At 33.1% G+C, this 22296-nt stretch overlaps 1 protein-coding gene across 1 annotated transcript; it reads left to right on the top strand.

Moving 5' to 3' along the window:
* Positions 1-316: 316 nt before the first annotated feature.
* CTCFL (CCCTC-binding factor like) lies at positions 317-22026 on the top strand. Its single transcript, XM_043987715.1, has 11 exons — positions 317-895; positions 1232-1469; positions 4073-4243; positions 5815-5948; positions 9158-9278; positions 10733-10882; positions 15236-15396; positions 16863-17045; positions 19334-19445; positions 20499-20507; positions 21869-22026. The coding sequence occupies exons 1-11, from the start codon at positions 317-319 to the stop codon at positions 22024-22026; spliced, it is 2016 nt and encodes a 671-aa protein (XP_043843650.1).
* The last annotated feature ends 270 nt before the right edge of the window (positions 22027-22296 follow it).

The following is a 22296-nucleotide window of genomic DNA, read 5'->3' on the forward strand; positions in this document are numbered from 1 at the left end:
TAGACCTTGGTTAGGGAAAGGCAGTAGGCCCCTAATGAAAGGCAATGGGCCAACCCTGGTTAGCGGAGGGCCGGCAGTTGACCAGCCTCTGTTAGCTGACTACGTAGGCCAGCCCAGTTAGCTGAAGGCAATGGGCTGACGAGGTTTTAGCAGAAGGCAGTTTGTAGCTGGCTACCGTTTTCAGAAAACGGTGGCACCTATTTTAAGGCAGAATCCATGTGGGTGGCCAAAAGGTCAGGTCTGAGAAGTTGCAAAATGCAAAGTCCTGGAGGCTCCTGACATAGATTTCTTGGTTTCCCTGAATTAGGCCTCCACAATGGGGACGGAAGCCTCCGCCTCAACAGAACACTTCACTAAGATAAAAGGCACTGATGTGATCCAGGAAAAGGCCAAAGAAAACGATGTAGACAAGGTGTCTAAGCTAAAGGAGAGGCAGAGTAGCTGTGGCCTTGAGGTGGACTGTTCCTATGGAGTCCTTCAAGCCAAGATTGTAGAAGGAGAGTTGGAATTGGCTTCCTCAAACGAAGAAAATGAGAAGCACATCCTTACGTTGCAAACTGTGCATTTTGCCACGGATGAAGTAGACCACCAGGAGATGAGCCAGATGACCGTGCAGCCAGCAGAAGGGATGCATGTCATGGTGCAGCAGGGAGAAAGTGGTCTACAATCCTTGCTAGTGTTGCAGCAAGACATAAACGTCCAGACAGAGTTAAATGAGATACCCCACCAGAATCTGCACCAGTGTGTTGCAATAAGCATTCAGGAAGAGGTCTTTTCACTTCATGAAATGGAGGTAGTGGAGATTAATGTTGTGGAAGAGAGTGTTGAAGTTTCCAGTGAAGAAGATAAATTGACAGTTAACCCACCATTAGATGAAAACACAGAGCTGATTAAGGTAGGAAACTTTTACTATGTACAGGTTGGTTTGTTTTGGTTTTTTTTAAGGCGACACTTTTTAGTAATTCTCTTTAGAATTAGTCATGTGATTTTTTTTTTCCAATTTAAAAACAAATCTACATAAAGTACTCAGGGTAGTAACACTGGCACTGGTTAATGTCACATATCCTAAAATGTAGAGTGAATAAATTGCTTACATGTATATTTTAGACATATTTTAGCATTGAAAATATCACATTTTTATTTATGCTTAAAACTGGCTAGTACTAAGTTAAATGTATTACATCTGAATAAATTTGATATTTCTCTGCATGATTGCATTTTTCCTTATTAGGATAAAGACAAAGATATATACAGGGCTGAAGAGGAGGTCGAACAGCTATGTGAAGAAAGAGAATTTACTGACCAAAAGGAAGAGATATTTACTTTTGACAGACTTGGAGAGGGAGAAAAGGAAGAAATCATTCTGTTACCAGGTGACTCAGAAATTGAAGAATATGAAGATATAACTTTATCAGAACAAGATATTGATGAGGTTTCTGGAACTGCAAAAAATCAAGCAAAGACAAAGGGTAGGCAAGATTAAAGTAATTTATGTTATATAAAGTATTAAGAATAATAGCATTGGGGCAGCTAGGTGGCGCAGTGGATAGAGCATGGCCCTGGAGTCAGGAGTACCTGAGTTCAAATCCAGCCTCATACATTTAACACTTACTAGCTGTGTGACCCTGGGCAAGTCACTTAACCCCAATTGCCTCACTAAAATAAAAAAATTTTAAAAAAAAGAATAATAGATTTGCGGGGCAGCTAGGTGGTGCAGTAGATAGAGCACTGGCCCTGGAGTCAGGAGTACCTGAGTTCAAATCTGGCCTCAGACACTTGACACTTACTAGCTGTGTGACACTGGGCAAGTCACTTAACCCCAATTGCCTCACTAAAAAAAATTTTAAAAAATAAAAAAAAGAATAATAGAATTGCAATTTTCTCAAGGGGAATTCATTCCTCTTATAAAAAAAGGGCCACAATTCTACTTGAAATTTCTAAACAAGTGGGAGATTTTTAGTTGTCTTCAAAATATTAAAAATAGATGAGAGATGGATTTTGTTAAACTCTTTCAAGAACTTTTTTTTCATTCATACATGATCTATGGAAATTTCCAATACTGATAAAAATCACAACTCCTCTGTGATTTATAGTTATGAAGAATTGCCCAGGGCACTCAGAGGTTAAGTGGCTTGCTTGTCAAAATTAGCACTTGAACACATTCTTCCTGATCCCAAAGCTAGCTGCCAAGTTATCTCTTTTTGAATAAATTAGTTATTTTAAAAATGCTAGAAAGATGTTTTAACTGACTTAGTATAGACTTATTTTAAAATGGTAGTAGAAATGCAGGTATGATTTATTCTCAGAGTAAATTTTATATTCTATCATGGAGCTTATTTGCACAGGAAAAGTTTCATGTGTTTTTTAAACTCCTAACATGATTCATTCATACCCCAAAACAAAACAAATTTGATTTTATAATATTGGTAGCTTCTTATTTGTTTATATTGTTAGCTCCTATTTAACTTGTACAGAGCAAAGCATGGTGGGTATATTTAATTCAGTCCAATTAATATATGTTATATGATGGTAATTTTAGCTAAAATCTTTTAAAAAGTTATTTACACATGTCACAGCAAAAGACTACTTCTGAGGTTCTTAACCTGAATAAAACATTTGAGTCTACATTTCTGAATTATTAGTATCATCTGAAGGAATCAATTATTTTTGTTATGTTACTTCACAGGTTATTAATCAAAAATTTTATGGTAGCAGTTTTGGGGGATATTTCGGTAGATTAGAATTTAAGAGAAATCATTTTATCAGTTATGCACAGTTGAGAAGTATTTTAAATCATGATTTCTTTTGAATATAATGTTTACATTTTACTTTGGTATTTTAAGGATCCTCAGTTTCATTTTTATAGGTACTTCTGTGCTGATCACAACCTCCTCCATGCCATAATAGATAATTTCATAAATTGATATGACCAAAAAGACTTATCAGCAGATTACTAACTGTGATGGTATAACCTATCCAAATTTAGCTATCCTGATGTTTGGGTGTGTGATACGTGTAGTCTCTTGCTGAGCCCATACTTAGAACAATTTCAGTTTTGTATAGTCTGGCTGAGCTTACATTTTGCTGTTATGACCCTTGAGAATTCAGAATTATCTCCATATCACAATAATAGACAATAAATAATAATTGATTATTTGACTGATTAGAAGGTCTTTAGTGAATACACATAATTTTTAAAAACTTGATTGAATATAAAATTTGTAGTTCCATCTTGGAATAGAAGCAAAGATATTTTCAGAAAGATTATCCTGGCAGAACATAAATTTTGACAAGTTGCTAAGGCTTTGAATATATTTATGTTTAGACCAATCAAATTATCTTTTAAGGAATAAACACCCAGCAAAATTCAGAGGATTTTATCACCAGAAGATTATACAATCAGGCAATGAGACTTTTTTTTTTACTTCAATGCTCACTACCCCCTACGTAACCGTGGCCAAGTTACTTAAACTCCCTGAACTTCCTTTCTAAAATGAGGGAGTGGGACTAGATGACTTCTAGAGATCCTTCTGGCTCTAAATCTGTGATCCAGTGAACTCACACTCAAAGGCACTGCCATTTGCATCCCTCACTACATGCAGGAAGTTTAGAGTATGCACACTGATGAAACAGATATTTTGAAATACCAAGTAAGTGAATTTTATAGTTTGATGTGGTGGTAGCCATCCTTTAATGTTTGGTACCTACAATGCAAGAGGTTTTTTTCCTCCCCAATTGTTTAAATAGGGTACTATCTGTAGAATATCAGTGGCATATATTTTCTGAGCTACTTCATTGGAATTTTTTTTCTTTTTGGCCGGGCAATGAGGGTTAAGTGACTTGCCCAGGGTCACACAGCTAGTAAGTGTCAAGTGTCTGAGGCTGGATTTGAACTCAGGTCCTCCTGAATCCAGGGCTGGTGCTCTATCCACTGTGCCACCTAGCTGCCCCTCATTGGATTTTTAAAAGAGGGGTTTTCAGGTTAAATCTATTTAATGGAATTTAATGGTTAGCCCATTTTTGAAGAATGTGTTTTGTAATTGAATATAAATGCAACATTTTTATCCTGTAGGAATGAAACGGACCTTCCAATGTGAAATCTGCATATTCACCTCTTCTAGAATCTCAAGTTTTAATCGTCATATGAAAACTCACTCTGAAGAAAGGCCTCATATGTGTCATCTCTGTCTGAAAGCCTTCCGTACTGTTACCCTTCTGCGGAATCATGTGAATACACATACAGGTAAAATAACTGTGCAAAGTACATTTATTTTATTTGATAAGTATCAAAACCCAACAAACTTCATCTTCTACACAGAAATATATTACATGATTAGAGTAAACATTATATATTACATTAGGATTAGGGTATGAGATGGAGGTGGATTTCAATATATAATTTCAAACAAAGCCAGTAGATGAATAGCATACTCTACATATTTGCAAATAAGTAAGATCTTAAAATTATCCAAAAATATCATATAGGTAAGTAATATGTACTGACTGAACAAAAATCCTATCTTTGAAAAGGAGTTGTAACTTAAGGTATTGGGAGAACTGGTTTCAGTAGCTATTGAGACAAAGGGGACAAGAGGGAAGGAAGGGAAGGCAGCTCTTAAGTAGGTGAAAAAGTTTTAAGATCTCCAAGAATAGGATACTGCCATCTTAAAGAGTAGTGCTTATATTGGTTTAATTATACATATTCAGAAAAGACAAAATTAAAAGGGGAAGTTAATCCTGGAAGAGGAAAGGGTAGAGGAGTACCTATGTGTGTTTGTGTAAGATGTCTAATAGTTTATGACATTACACTCACAAAATTGAGTTTGGAGAATGTGCCAGCACACTCTATCAGTACCAAATAAAGCTGGTAAACTAAATACTTAAATCATAAAGTGTTCAAGATACTCTTTCCACTGTGCCAATCAGGAAGGGGAGGATTCAAGATATAGCAGTGCTATATTTGGGGCATTATTTGGATGTTTTTTCGGAGCGATTGTCAACAGTGCTATATTTTTAATATTTTCTCTGTTTTAAAAAATTTTTGAATCGGTAATCCCAGAATGAAACCAATTAAAGCTAATTATAGATACCTAATGTTGTCATTTTAATTACCTATAGAAAATGTTCTTTAATGATGGAAAAAGCTGTGCTAAATGATTGTAGTGGAATGGTCTTATGCTACAGGAAATGACAAACAGGATGATCCCAGAAAAACCTAGAAAGACTAATGAACATCGATGTATAGTGAAGTGAACAGAGCTGGGAGGACATTGTGCATAGTGACAGCAGGATTGTTCAATGAGCAATTGTGAATGACTTCACTACTCTCAGCAATGCAATGATCCAAGACAATCCCAAGGAACTAATGAGGAAGTTTACTATGCACCCCCATAGAAAGAACTGATAAAAGGAACACTTGTGGATTGTACATATATAACCTGGTTACTATCTTGTGGAGGGGGGAGGAAAGGGAGGGAGAAAAATTTGGAACTCTAAATCTTATGAAAATGAATGTTGAAAACTACCCTTACATGTAACTGGAAAAAATAAAATAAATGTTTGTTTTTAAAATTAAAAACAACAACAACAATTATTTCCCCCCCAAAAAAAGAAAGAAAATGTTCTTTGCTCACCTGAAATATTATCTCATTCTATTAATGATGCATTATGGTTTAGCATTGTATATTTTCCTTTCTCAAGCTATTTAAAATTTAACATGACCTCATATCTACATATTATAGATTTATTGCTGGAAAAATAATCAGTACACCTCATTCACAAAATTTTAAAGTAGAAAAACATTGTCTTTTACAGGAACCAGACCATATAAATGCAGTGACTGTGATATGGCATTCGTGACTAGTGGTGAACTTGTGCGACACAGACGTTATAAACATACTCATGAGAAACCATTTAAATGTTCGATGTGCAAATATGCTAGTGTAGAAGTAAGTATAATTTTAGATCCTTTAGCATACTTACTTTTCATATGCTTAAAGTTTGATACTGTCTTATAAGAAATTGTAAGCAGATATGCTTTTAATTTTTAATAGTTATATATGCCAACATGATTTATAAATCTAGACTAAAAACATACTTTTACAGTAAATAAACCATTTTCTATATTTTCTTAAGTTCAAATAGAAAAATTCTATTTCTCATTTTCTGTGATTACTAAGCAGTAAGGAAAGGAAGTTGTATACAAATGCCATATGAATATACTTATGCTAATTAAGTAAAAGGTAGAAAAAACTAATCTGTAACTGAATTTGAGGCTATTTACTTTCCTTTTGAAATGAACACTTCTCTCAATCTGAGATTTCAGTGTAATAAGTCATGCTTGGAAATATGTAATGAATTTGTAACTGCTTTTAGTATAATTTCAGAATGAAACTATGTTCAAGAAATACCAGACCACATATATTGTTTTGCCAAGTATTTTAAGATAGAATTCACTTGTATTCAATGTTAAAATGACTTCAAGATAGATTTTATCTGACCTTTTGAAGTGTGTCTATTCCGAATTTTTGAGCATAACTCAATTGCAATTGAGATTGGCCATTTGCTCCTTTCAAATTAAGGGCAAGTTTCCAAAAGCATAAAATTTCAAGCATAATTGTTTTCCACTCTCAGTTATAGGAATGCTGCCATTTTAACATTTGGCCTTATATGTCACTATCATTTCACAAAGAGAAATTATATTTCAGTTATACATGACAGCAACCTCACTTTTCAAGTAAAATGACAGCAAAACAAATTAAGCTTCACAATTTATCAGAAAAATATTTAGATAAAGATACATTGGAACAATATATGGAGACTGATGTAAAGAGAAACATTACATACAGAAAATACTAAAAAAGCATATTAACTTTAAAATGAAAAATAATGACATAATGTCATAGTTTCTTAAGTATACATGTTATCAGAATCTCAACTAAATAACTTGAAGAAAAATGTTCTGCATCTGCACTATAGACAGAAAGTTTATAACTTTATCATCAAGTTTAAAAATTGAAATTTTGGGAATGAAAGAAATCTGGACAGTCACTTAGCCTTATCACTTTGCTTTCTCCCAATTCTCCTCTTAAACCATGCCAGACAGATGACAGATTCTGTCCCCAAGGGTCAGAATCCACATGATACATGTCAGGGAGTATGTGGGGTTGGTTTTCATTGTTATATAGGGTGATTATTGGTGGTGCATCCCCTTCCTTGCCATGAACTACGAACTTAATAGCTGGTAGCTTCCCTGGGCTCCTATTTCCTTTTCTCCTGTACCCAAAATCTTGATTCAGTCTATCCTTAAAAACCTCCAGAAAAGAATTTTCTAAACTCATTATTAGGAAAATTTTTTTTCTTATATCTAACTGAAACTCTTCATACCATAGTTTGAACCAGTTTCTTCTTTTTCTATTCTTTCATATACTTGAAGACATGTAGGATTACTACACACCTTTATCCTTCCTGAAGAAATTTAGTTCCTTTACATTTTTAAATTTTCTGATCTTTGACATCTTTTGAACTTCTGTAAGCTCACTTTTTGCACCATAGATATTATATACTAGAGAGACCAGAAATGCACGATATACACAAAGGCTATTTTACCTGTATTGGTAATGACTTGGAATTGTGTATAACATAAAGACTATTAATAGCCTCTGTATGAATTCTAAATAAAGAATGTCTGAAAAAAAAAGAACTTAGCCTAGTACCTGGGCACATGGTGGGTGCTTAATAAATACTTGTTCCCTTCCCTCCCCAAAAAAATTAAATTAGATTTTTAAAAAAGGGAAAAAAAGAATGACATGTCTGGGGGCAGCTAGGTGGCATAGTGGATAAAGCACCAGCCCTGGATTTAGGAGGACCTGAGTTCAAATCCAGATCAGACACTTGACACTAACTGTGTGATCCTGAGCAAGTCACTTAACCCTCAATGCCCTGCAAAAAAAAAAAAAATTTTTTAATTATGTGGAAAGAAAAATAATGCATCTATAGCCTGACAAAACTGCATCTCACTTGCTACAGGGGAAGGTTTGAGGGAAGAAGTTAAGGAAGGAAAAGAAATCAACTACATGCTGATATATAGGATTTTTCCTCCTTTATTTGTGGTTCTGTTTGGTGGTCAACAATCAAAATAGAATGTTGCTTATTCTGTTTAAAGCTTGGGGCAGAGAAGAAGGAGTAAGAGTTAAAAAACAATCTAGAAATGCAGCAAAGCACAAAGAAAGACTATAGGAAGGTCTTTCAATTCATTTGCTCTAGAAGGTACCTACTGGTAGAATAAGTCCATATCTTTTGAAGCAATCAAGATATTCTTAAAGAGATAGAGACTAAACCAGTTAATTTTATTGATATAGGGATCTCCAAGGTGAGGAAACTCCCCCCACAGTGCCTTCTGCCTAGTTAGGTTTGGGATAGAGACTGGACCACTGATTTCATTGGTTTAGGAAATTATCAGATGAGGAAACAGCCTCTACCAGAGCAGGTTATCTATCACCTTCTCTGTAGTTGCCTAGAGCACTGAGAAGTTAAGCTACTTGCACCTGCCCACATCAGACAACCAATATGTATCAGACAGAGGTGGGACTCTCATGACTTTAAGGATTTGCCACAGCTGCCCCTTATATCCTTAAAATAAAGGTACATTTGAAGTCGAGATGGAGGAAATAGCGAATGTAATGCGCTATACATATTATCTTGTCCTCTAAAGGGTCTAATAATTTAAACATTAAAAGATTCTGATAACATTAAGGTAGTTAGAACTTGATGGTTTAAGCTTTTGTGCTTCTATAATGTAATATAAACTTTGTGAGTGTTGAGCATATGCTGCCATAGAAACAAAATAAAATGCAAGCAATTGAGTAGCTAAAACTGAAATTTTCCTTTGTAAAGTGAAAGCAAATAATAATGTTGCTTAGAACTAGATTTTAACTTACTGATGTTCTTCTGCTGATTACAATATAAAATGCCACATAATGTATTACAATTTTTAAATTTTATTTTTCAATTATTTAAAATGTTTTGATTGAAAGAAAAATAATTTGTTTTAACATATATAAGGTATTATTAGATATTTTGAAGGCATACAATTTGGTTTTTTTACAATTTTTGGTTTTACAACAGTTTCTATTTATGTTTTTTACTTGTATATTAGGCAAGTAAATTGAAGCGCCACATACGTTCACATACTGGAGAACGTCCTTTTCACTGTTGTCTCTGTAGCTATGCTAGCAAAGATACCTACAAGCTGAAAAGACACATGAGAACTCATTCAGGTAAAGGTTTTTTCATATTTAAGTTCAAACAAGTATTACCATATTCAAATTCTGTAGTATTAGGAATAATTATATATTAATTATAGAATAATTATACTATTATCATAGAACTCTAGAATTTATATAGAAGTTATAGAATAATTATAGATCATAGATTTGGAGCTAAAGAGAATCTAAGAAGTGATCTTGTACAATCTGCTAATTTTACAGATGAGGACAAAAAAAGGCCCAGAGAGTTTAAAGGACTTGCCAAAGGTCACACAGTAACATAGATGAAATTTGAACACAGTATGATTCCAAATGCAGTGTTATTTTTGCTGCACAATTATATCCTGAATGTTATATTTTGAGATTCATATTTTGATATGTACAATTTTAGGTTAACATCAAGAGGGGCAGCTAGGTGGTGCAATGGATAAAGCACCGGCCCTGGAGTCAGGAGGACCTGAGTTTGAATCCAGCCTCAGACACTTAACACTTACTAGCTGTGTGACCCTGGGCAAGTCACTTAACCCCAATTGCCTCACCAAAAAAACAAACAAAAAGTTAACATCAAGAACAGTTATGCTTTCCTATTTATTTGAGCTTAAGAGTAACTCATATAAGACCATAAGATGTTTCCTATTCTGAATTTTTGTAATGCTCAAAATAAAAGTTCTAAAATCAACCTGTAAAGTTACTTAAATAACTTTTGTACACCATTAAAATTACCGAATTACTATTTAGTGGATCAAAAGCCATATAAATAGGTACTTTTTTGTATCAATAATGTTCCCTATTATACCCTTTGTTTGATAGGGTTGGACTAGACTGCTGTGATACCTTTCAACTCTAAATCTATGTTCTTTTAATTTAACTGAAGTCACCTGACTTAATTAGGAGGTTACCATTATCATAAAGGCATTCAGATAAAGAGAGTTGGACTAATGAACAAAAGGGTAAACAGAACCTAGATACAGACTAGTGTCATGTCTTCCATGAAGCATTTTTTTTCATTTCTTCACCTCCCCCCCCCATTTGTTAGGATGTCTCCCCTCCCCTTAAATTACCTTGAATTTACTTATGTTGTGTATATGTTGGCTCCTTCCCAATAGCTTATGAGTTCCTTGAGGTCAGGGATTTACATTTTTTGGGGGGGTGGGGGTGGGGGTTGTATTCTCAGTGCCTTGCATATCCAACAAAAGTAGAATTTTATTAGATTTTTGTTTGAATTAATTGGATTGCATTGGAACTCAATGTGTCTATTATTGAACTAGAACCATTTATTCATTTTTAATATATTTTCTTTTCCCCAATTACATGTTAAAACAATTTTTAAACATTTTTTAAGTGTTGAGTTCCAAATATTATTCCTTCCTTCTTCCCTCCCTTCTCCCCTCCTTGAGATGGTGAGAAATTGTACTAGAGTTATTTAATCCTGACAAATACATTTCATCTGTCATCTTGAATCATAGGTGAAAAACCTTATGAATGCCATGTCTGCCATGCCAGATTCACCCAGAGTGGAACCATGAAAATACATATACTACAGAAGCATAGTGAAAATGTCCCCAAACATCAGTGTCCACATTGTGCTACAGTCATTGCAAGAAAAAGTGACCTACGTGAGTAGTTGGTTGTTTGGATCATGTTTACATCTATTTTCCTTATCACATGAATTAACTTTTGTCATTTCCATTGACAAATTTTTTTTTCACGAAGTGATCTGATGCCACCTTGTGGCTAGAGTGATAAGTACATATTCATCACAATCACATAGCATGTTTGTAGAACTGAGTTTCAAAGCTCTTTAATATACATTTTCTTACTGGATCTTTGCAAGAAGTCTATGAGGTATGCAGGGCCACCATTATTATGCACATTTTATACAGATGAGGATACCAAGCCTTAGAGGATTTAAATAACATACCCAAGGCTAATAAGTGATAAGGAGGAGACCAGAATGCAGGTCTTGACCCCTAATCCAATGGCCTCCATAACAGCATACTTCTTCTCATGTGGCTTTTGAGATTTATGAATGAATATTTGAACTCAATTCATCACTTTGGTTAAATTGAAATTATTAATATGAATTATAAAATTATTTACATGATTCATCAAAATTGATACCATAAGGATCAAGGTTGGATACCTACTATTGTTAAAAATATTAACTAATATTAACTAGTTAACTAAAAATATTAACTAATGAACAGAAGTCTTAGAATTATTTCTATTAACAGATTCAAATATGCTCAGATCATAGATTCTTAGAATTAGAAAGAACCTTGGAGAACATTTAATACAAATTCCTTCACAAATGCAGGGAATGACTCCCTTGTTACTCTCCCACTGCTTGAATGTTTCCAGTAATGGCAAACTTACCACCTCACGAGTCCATTCCATTTTTGAATGGAGATAATTATTTTAAACAATTTCATATCAAATTAACATCTACCTCACTAACTTCTGCCTATGAATTCTAGTTTAGCCCTTTTCTACATAGGGTAATCCCTCTTCCACATGGCATCCCTTGAAATATTTTAAGACTGCTATTATTTTCACCCTAAGTCTCCTCTTTTTCAGACTAAAAATCTTCAGCTCATTCAACCATTTCTCATATGAAAGGTTTCTAGACCTTTTCACATCTTGGTCACCTTTCCAAGATAAACTTCATTCTGTCATTGCCTTTTTAATGTGGCTTATAGAGCTGTACGAAGTACTTCAGTTTTTTCTGGTCAGTGGATATTGTCTTTCTGTTTATGTAGCCTCAGTTTGCATCAACTTCTTCTACATATCACATAGCTGTCTCCAACTGAGCCAGCAGGAAATTCTAACACCTATTAATCCATGTCTCTCCCTTCTCTACTTGTATAGTTGAGTTTTTAGAAACTTTGGGCCCACGTATTTAATTTGCAAAAACTTTTTGAATGTTACTTCTTATTCCTCCCAGTTTTGTGTTTTCCCTCTCCTGTCATTGCTCCCTTAAATTATTTATTCTGTGGCACAGGGATCTCTGAATCCATCTAACAATACTGCCATCTAGCTCACATTTATCCAACTTAGAGTTTATACAACTCTTTATCATGTTATTTCTGGAAAGGGCATTAGAAATCTTTTAGTTCACTTTCAATCCTTTTCCCCATTAGCCCTTTGTTTTATATTATGAAAATGCTGTGGTCTGGAAGTCAAATAACTTGTCCATGGTTATACCATTACATAGTGGCATTACTAGAACCCAGGTATCTTGACTTTCTCTTCAGGGCTTGTCCACAAGTACATCATAAAAGATTTTCTTTTATGTCTTGCCAGGATCAATATATTGACAGCTCTCCCCAAATCTAATAGTCTAATGTCTCAAAAAAAAAAGAAATTGTAACTTTAGCTAATTTTTAGATGAAATAGATGTTTACGTGAAGTAGCATGACTTTACTTAAACAATCCATTCTAGAATTTTTTTTGTATACTGTATTATGCTCAACGGTATTTATTTTTAGAATCTACCCTTTTCTAGGTTTTGAAAAGCTTGTTTCCAGTTTTTGTTTTCTATGATTCCTCAAATATTACAAACAGAAGTTTCTGTGCACATGTACAAATTTTTTCAATGCCTTTGGTGTAATAATTTGTTAAGGCCTTAAAACTTGAATTTATTATAAAATAGTATATTTTAAAATGATGATTATACATGAAATTGCCTATTATGTAAAACTTGTTATTCCTTTTAAATATATAATAAAATTATCATGGACATTTATTTTCACTTCTGTTTTTTCTGCTTCCCCCCACCCTAGTTACCATTAAACACAAATAGGTATATGTCTCTATCTCTATCTCTATAACTCTCTCTATATATATATACACATACATACATATATATCCATGCACATATAATATATACACACATATATAAAATTATTCTATACATCTGTTTATCAGTTCTTTCTCTGGATGCAGGTAGTGTCTTTCTTTATATGTCTTTTATCATTGGAGTTTTTTGGTTTTTTTAATAAACATTTTTATTTCTAGTTTGGGGTTCCAATTTTTATCCCTCCTTCCCTCCCCCTACCTGATGCAGCAAGCAATCAGATATGAGTTATATATGTACAATTATGTAAAACATTACCATATTTGTCATTTTGTACAAGAAAACTTGATTAAAAGAAAAAATGAAAGAAAGTAAAAACTTATCATGCTTCATTCTGTTCTATCAATATCAGTTCTTTCTTTGGAGGTGGATAGTATGTTTCGTCAATAGTCCTTTGGGATTATCTTGGATCTTTGTATTGTTGAGAATAGTCAAGTCATTTGCAGTTCTTCAAACAATATTGCTATCTGTGCACAAAAACTTGAATTTATTTAAAGGACTTTCTTACTATATTTTAATTTACTTTGTGCTTCAGGCCTCTCAGAATCATATTCTTTCTGAATTTTTGAGTCTTAGAAACATTCCAGTTGATGAAAAATATGGGTGTCAAATAGAAGTCAGGTAGTTCTGCATTCTCTTTGTCAATTGTTAACATCATACCATCATCCCTCAAGGAGTAGGTCTATTCCATTGTTATTGTTTTCCTTGTTAATTGCTAAATAACAGCCCTTTTTACTGCCATTATCATTTTTATCAATTAGTTGGTCAGTATTAGAAGTTTAATCTTTGATCTTATAATACCTCTAATGGATAAGTATCTCTAAAGAGTCTTCATAAGATCTCCTTATCTCCCTTTGCCCTTCTTTTCTTCTTCAAAAATTCATGCTTCTAAAACTTATTAATGTTTTACCAAACATTTAATGTTTTATGTTATGCTAATCAATTTAGTGGCCTAAGATGTGCTTGACTTTAAAGGTAGAGAAGTGTGTGCATAAATATATATGAGTATATACATACTGCAGACACATGTATGTTATATATTTATAGACACACATATATGTATATCATACTTTTATTGTTAGAATTCTGAGCATTCTTACGTATGGCATCGTGTAATAAGTTCCCAGTGGAACTTTAAAGAACACATGAATTTTTTAAAGCAGGTTACTTAGAAAGCCCTAATATTTTTTTTCATATTGTCTTGTCTTAAACCTTCACTGAGACTTTTGGGATACATTATACAGTTATCCCTTCCACATCACAGGGGTTGGGGGCACTGCGCCCCCACAATCTGGAAAATCCTATTAAAATTTTTTGGTCCTCCCTTTGTACTAGAGAATGAGACCCAGTTTTTAATGGGGTATTTCCAGTACCTTATTGTAAAATTTGGGTTAAGTATTTGGTCTTAGGTTCTATGTCATCTTCAGCTTCCACAAAACTCCCCCAAAATTACCATTTAATTTCTTATAGCTACCCATGACATAGCCAAACTGCAATGGGGAAAGTCTCAATGTGGAAGGGATAGCTGTATTCTATATTTGCCATTGGTTTGTTTAACCTAGTAAATTCTCATGCAAATTGCTTTATTAGAAACAGAAGCTATTTGAATAAGTATGAGTCAGCATAAGTGGGATGTATCAAAGCTATGCAATTACCAGCTTTTTGTTTGGCTTCTTACACAGAGTATCACAGAAGTGTCATGCCTAAAAGCATGATTCAATTGAGCAAAAATCACAATACAGCATGCTTAACCTGATAAACACCTCAAATGAGAAGAGACACATGAGGTGTCATTGGATTGCAGCTCCCATAGTATTTTTAGTGCTTGAATCTTTACAATATTAGCTAACAATTACCAAGCATGATCTTAAATTTTTTTAAAAAGGAAATACTTCGTTTTTGTAGAAGGTGGAGAATGTATATATGAAAACCACAGCTTTTAAAACTATCCTCTGGTTCTATAGCCAACAAACATCTTGTTAAAATAACCTTCAGTCTTATAACTAGTAATGAACATTATTGAAGTGAGGTTCTAGTACATAGTTTAGAGAAGAAAAAAATGACCAATCTTATTGGAAGCTGATAGGTACAATGATTTGTTAAAATTTTTCAGGTGTCCACTTGCGAAACCTACATTCCTATAAGGCTACAGAGATGAAATGCCGTTACTGTACTGCTGTATTTCACGAACGCTATGCTCTCATTCAGCACCAGAAAACTCATAGAAATGAAAAAAGGTTCAAATGTGATGACTGCAGTTATGCCTGCAAACAGGTATTTTATGTGTCAGTGTATTAGAGTTTTGGAATGCATGACAGTAGTATATGGCTGGTAAGAATCAGGTAGACATTATTTCACTTTTTAAGCTCTTAGTGAACCCATCCTGTTTTTAAATGACTATTTTAGAATATTAACACTAGAATATTGGATTGACCACCACCTCCCTACCCTCTCCCCATGTTGAACTTATGGGAGGATGGTCTGCATGGATTGAGGGGATATCCACATGGATGAGATCATAGATCCATTTAAGTATTTCAAAATAATAAGAAACCTTCCACAAACCAGTGTTTTAAAACTTATTTCTTATTATAAATATTTTTGTCAATTATTGTGAGATAAAAAGGGATCATAAAGTATTAATTAATGCCTATCTTCATCCTACCTCCAAAAGATCACCTCCTTTTTCTGACCACCTGATTTCTCTCAATGCCACCACCATTCTCCTGGCATCCTAAAAGCTTAACACTTTTGTTTCACCTTAGAGTCCTTCCTCTGCCTTGATTTCCACAATCAATTAATAGCTATGTCCTAAAGATTCTACCTTCACAATGCCTCTTGAATTCATTCCTTCATTTCCAGTATTACTGTTGCCAACCAAATTTAAGCTCTTATTGCTGTTAGCTTAGATTATTATAATACCTTCGCCTCTAGTTTCTTTCCTTCCTTTAATCCCAATCCATCCTACTTTCCAAGTCTCTGTGTCTGCTGCTAAAAAAAAATATCAGTGGCTTCCCTTTACTAGCTAAATAAAGCATAGATTTCTTAGTATGGAATTCAAGACATACTCAAATGGATTAGAAAAGGATGGTTGGATACTGAGAGCAGTTCAAAAGTTGTCGTAATCCAAAAGAAGTCATAATGTTTACCAACTATATATATTTTTAGTATGTTTTTAAAATTATTTATAGTACCTTTGAGAGTTAGAAAATGTCGTTTTTGGAGATATTTCCAATCCTAGAGGTCTTCTGAATTTAAAGTTTAATAAATTTGACAAACTCACTGTATATATTTATTAAGTTGCATATTCACTTTAGCAATATAAATTCATCTGGTTATAAATACAAGAATTAGTATCCAAACTCATCACTGTTTTAGTAGGAGAAAAACATTAATATGAGGTTCAGTTGTAGAAGTGTGCTTACCACAGTGTGCTGTGTACAACTGTAAAATCAGCAAGTGATGAAACTGTATGACTTGTGTGGTTAGTCCCTAAAGGGCAATAATAAAATAGATAAATCCTTTTTTACAGTATCATGTGTGCAAGTCCTTAATCAGCCATTTTGGGGGATATTTTTCTGAGGTGATTTACAGTTGGAATCATCCAACAAGTACCTATTGAAGATATGCTATTTTCTGATTACTGTGCTAGGTTTTGTGAGAGAGAACAGTTGAAGGATATGATACATGAAATGACTAGTGTACTTAGGGTTTTTGCTTAATTCGATTTTTTTTTCTAGGAGCGGCACATGACAGTACATAAACGTACCCACACAGGAGAGAAACCATTTACCTGCCTTTCCTGCAATAAATGTTTCCGGCAGAAACAACTTTTAAATGTTCATTTCAAGAAATACCATGATAAAAATTTCATACCAACTGTTTATGAATGCCCCAAGTGTGGCAAAGGCTTTTCACGATGGGTAAGATACTTTAAGGAAACATAGTTAATTCTGGAAAGATTCTGTTATGACAAAGATGAGTACCATTTTTTTTTTTTAAAGCTTTTTCTGTTGGAAAAGCTTTGCAGGGCACTGATCACGTCTACTATGCCTATACTATCCTAAGACACACAATTCAGACAATTTTAATACCATCTATAAAATGTGATTATAAAATACTTTTTTGCTATTTTTGTTGGTTTTAAGGTTTGAGATTTCTTACGTTTTACTGATCCTTTTTGTTTTTTACAAGTTACTTCTTAGTAATTACCCTTGCCCCATAGATTTCTCCCTTATAACAAAGAAAAAGAGTCAGTCAGAACCAACATTTCCTACTCACAGTCTACTGTCTCTACTGAAAGGAGGGCAATGTATTTCATCAATGATCCCTTGGAATGAATATTAGTAATTGCATTTAATCTGATTTCTGATGTCTTTTAATGTTGTTTTCATATATATATATATATATTATTATAGTTATATATATTGTTTCCTGGTTCTAATTTTTCATTCTGCAGCAATTTCCATAAGGCTTCCAATATGATTTATCAAATTCTTAATTTTCTACAACACAATATTCCATTGTATTCATTCACCGTAATCTGTTCAACTATTTCCCAAATTATGGGCATCTACATTTTTTCCAGTTGTTTTGCTGCTCCTAAAGGTGTTGTTATGATTATTTTGGTATATACAGAATTTTTTTCTTTCACACTATCTAGTAGTGGGAACACGGGTCAAAAAAGTATGAATAGCTTAATGTTTTACAGTTTAGAATTAGATAAAAGTGGAAATATGGCATGAATTAATTATCAAAGTACAATATCACTCTTAAGAATTTTATAACAAGTAAGTTGTGCAAAGGTAAAACAGCTGAGAAGCTTTTTGACTTCCCCAAATAATAACTTTTAATTTAAATATTGTATATATTTACTTCATGAGACTATACTAACTGCTATTGATAATAAGTCTGACTCCATCCAAATCTACCCCATACTTTTTTCTTGGTTTTCCTTTCAAAAAAATTTGAGTGGAAATCCCAGTATTACAAAGAATAATCACATATGAAAACTAGTAAATATGGTCAGGTTTAGAAGAAATAAAGAAAAGGGCTTTAGTACCTCATTAGATATTACCTGATGATCACTAAAATTGAACATGCATAGATTTTTCTATGTGTTTCATCGTGAGATGGATAGAGCACTGGACCAAGAATCCAGAGACCTGGGTTTGAATCCTGGTGCTTTTACTTACAGTAATTTTGAGCAAGTCATTTTCCTTCACTGGATCTCATTTTCTCATCTGTAAATTCAGAGGATTGGATAGAATTATCTCTAAGAAGATATCATGAAATAGTGGAGAGTGTGTTGGGTTGGGAATCAGAGAACCTGAATTAAATTTGAGCTTTGCCATTTATGAACCTTGTGAACTTGGGCAAAGCTCTGAACCTCTGGGCCTCATTTCCCTCAACTATAAAATGAGAGGGTTAAACTAAATGATCTGTAAGATCTCCTCTATCCTTTATCTATGATAGTATGATTTCATCCAGCTCTAACAATCCATCTATAATTTTGAGTTCAGAAATTAGTTTAACAGGTTTGTTTTTGTTTTTTGTTTTGCTTTATGGAATAGACATATTCCAGAAAATCTGGCTGTAAAATGACTCTTAATGTACTATTTACTTCTGTTGTAAAACAAGACCTATGTTCTCCATGAAAATAATTCCCGTTTACTGAAGTAGTTTGTCTTAAATATTCCAACTGGTATGTTAAATGTTTTTTTGGTAACTCTCTTGCCACACTTTGAATAATCTGCATTGCTTTTTTAGCAACAGGCTCTTCTCTATCTTGCTGCACCATATGTTGCTTTATCAGATGATAGGAATTTCTTTTTATTCCTTCTACACATTCATAGCTCCCCATATTTAACTTCACTTTCTCCTTTTCTTAATAGTATTTATTAATAAAACAACGCTATGATAGACCATGACAGTAAATGCTATTTCATGTGATCTGAAAATTCCTTAAGGGCAAATTTGCGGGGTTCTACTGTTTAAATCTGTAAATTCTATAAAACAGAACTATTCAACTAAACATGGATGAGAATATCTGTACTAATAAATAGTATCATCTTTATTCGTACAAATGATTAAAGGTAGATATGGTCCAGTGTTTTCTCAGTGTTTATACCTTAGATTATAAATATTTTGCTAAAATAATAGAAAATTATGGTACTTTCATTATGCTAACTCTGAAACATTTTACCAACAGAATAATATGCGCAAACATTCAGAGAATTGTGAATTGTTAAGAGGAAAGGCTGTTCAGTCAGCAAAAGGAAGAAAAAATAAGAAGAAAAAACAGAAGGGCCCAAAGGAAGAAGGTAAACATCCTGTTTCATGAGCCATAGTGAACCTATGAGATCGAGTATAGCAATACAGATCCTCTGGCCTTATAGGGTACAGGCTGATTTTTATATTTGCCCAGATAAATTAGTTTTAGGAATGGGTCAAAACCATACATTTCAACATACAGCTTCTTCAAATGCTAAATACATCATTGGAAGTACAGATAGAAAATATGCATTATTTTAAATTGTAGTGCCAACCCGTGAGTTTTCTGACTCATTTAATGAACTTGTTGGAATTGGAATTACGTAGTGATATTCTAGGGGTAATCAATAAATAATTATGTATAGTACTCTTCAGAGGTCATATAATTCAAACTCTTCCTTATCTGTAAGCAGAATAATGCCTGAGTACCCAGAGTAAATAGTTAATTGTTTATTCTAAAAGGCTGTAAGAGTTATTACAATTGCATTTCAACTTCTAAAAGAAAAGAATTTTTCTTTTATTTAAAAAACTAGTGTATTACACAGCTTTTACCAAAAAAGAAAAAAATTCTTGGGGTTTTATGTATGAGTAATAAATGCATGTTTTGTTATTATACCAAAGAAATTTGGATATATCGAGTAAATCTGGAAACATAAGCATCTATTGGTAATCTCATGTAATCAAAATTCCTAATAGAAATAAAAATCAGAGAAATATTTAAAGTAATGATTTATATAAATCAAAGTGTCCCCCAGATTGTTGTTATTATGCCTTAGACACTCGATAACAACACATCTCCTTTATTAAGGTTGGAGTTAACATCTGTTCACTACTTATCTTGACTGTTGATGCTGAAGTAAGGATGAAAATATTTTATAAAGAGACAAAAGATGCATCTCACTTCATATTTATTTTCCTAAGACTTCCTTTGAAACTCCCAATTTCTTCAGATGTAGACAATAAAAGGCAGGTAGAATCAGCCAATTTTGAATAGATATTTAAGGTTTAATTAAAAATTATTATCTTTAATCATGATGGAAAGTGTGGGGGAAAATAAGAAAAGAACATAAAGAGGGCAAAGGAAACATAAAAGCAAAATAAAGTTAAAAAAAGTGATTCATGTGAAAGATGAATTTTACTATTATTTGAGTTTCAAACTACCCAAGATTTAGAAATTCCTTTAGATAATTGAAAAATGTCTGAGATTTTTAGAATCAAAATTTTAATTTTGGGATAATATCTGTTGTGATTGGTAGGAATATGGAATATAAGAATCTTATAAGAATAATTAAAAAAATTTGTGAAGTGCTTTGTATCCATTGTCTCATTTGAATCTTGGAACAACTATGTGAGGTAAATACTAGAGATATTATTATGCCCACTTTCCAGATAATGAATCTAAGATTCAGGGAAGCTAAATAATATAGTCGTCAAAGTGGAACTCTGGTAACCATGGTAATTTCATGTTGGCCTTTGCTACCAGAGGAAAGCATAAAATTGATAAAATTATTATGGACAAGGCAGTTGAGATGCTTCATTTTGCAGTTTATGTTTTTAATTCATTTTATGCAGACTCTTATCTAATGTTTATTGTTTATTCTGCCAGTGAGGACATTTTCCTTTATATCATAATAATCTTAAATAGCCAAACTATTGATAGGCCTCTTTGAAACATTAAGTCCACTGTCATTTTTTTTTTTAAATAGGGAAGTAGAAATAACTTAGAAACCCTTACATGTTTATAGATTAACAGAATTTTTCAAAAAGCCCCCTATGATATTTTAAACTGAAGCTATTCTTCCTTCTCATGTTTGTAACAGAAAAACAAAATAGTCCTTTGGGCTTTCTTGGCCAATAAAAAGTTTATCAAAGGGTATGAATAACAGTCACTAGTGCAAATATTTAGAATGATCTTTTGTAATCTTCATTACCCAGGTTTAAGCTTCCTGAGAATGGGGACAAAAACCTGATACTTCTTATGCTTCATAGCACCTAGCACAATACCTTGGCTATGGCAGGCACTCAGTAAATATTTGTTGATTGAACAGACAAACTAGAAGTAACAGACAAATGGAAAGTAACAGCTTTTTTTGATTACAGTAGTTGTGTCCTGTTTCTAACAGAAATAAAGCCATTTCGGAAAAGAATAACTTGAATTGTTAAGCTACTACGAAATAAAATGTTGGTTTGCTAGAATATATTTTTTTAAATTTAGAGCAAGCAGGTACAATCAAATACTAAGTTGATCTTTAAAATATATAATTTGAGGGCCTAAAATTAACACACAAATAGTAAGGGTGCAAAACAGAAGTATTTCAATTATGCTATTATCAGAGGATTAGTGCTCTAAAATATTTGATTTCATCCTTTAAGTTGTTATTTTATAGCATAAATTTGTACACTTGCAGTTTGTACAGTCTGATTGTAACATATCATTCCTAATGTCAAATATGGTCTCTTTTTTCCTATACAGTTGTTGAGCAGATGCCAATTGAAGATATTTCCATTGTAAACATAGAGCATCATACAAATGAAATTGTTCCTATCATTTTTGAAATAGCAACAGATGTTGCTGAAGAACCAAAACCAGAAGTGACTTGTGAAATGATCCTCAACATGATGGATAAGTGATGCAGATTAAAATTTTCATTTCCTTTTAGGACCTCATTTTTAATTAAAGATTTTTTCAGTGTCTTAATTGTAAACATTAACACATGGCTATGAAAATTGATTTTAAAGAACTTTTCAAAAGTTTGTAGTGGGGCCTAAAATTGCACACTTACTAGGGTAGTATAAGGTGTTTAGAAATCTATGGAAGTTAATTTTATTCATAGCAATTTTGTAAAGGGCTTACAATTCTAACTCAGAGCATCTTAACTTCAAAGGCATTAAATTCATTCA

The sequence above is a fragment of the Dromiciops gliroides genome, chromosome 2 (assembly GCF_019393635.1).
Source record: "Dromiciops gliroides isolate mDroGli1 chromosome 2, mDroGli1.pri, whole genome shotgun sequence".
Classification (NCBI taxonomy): Eukaryota; Metazoa; Chordata; class Mammalia; order Microbiotheria; family Microbiotheriidae; genus Dromiciops; species Dromiciops gliroides.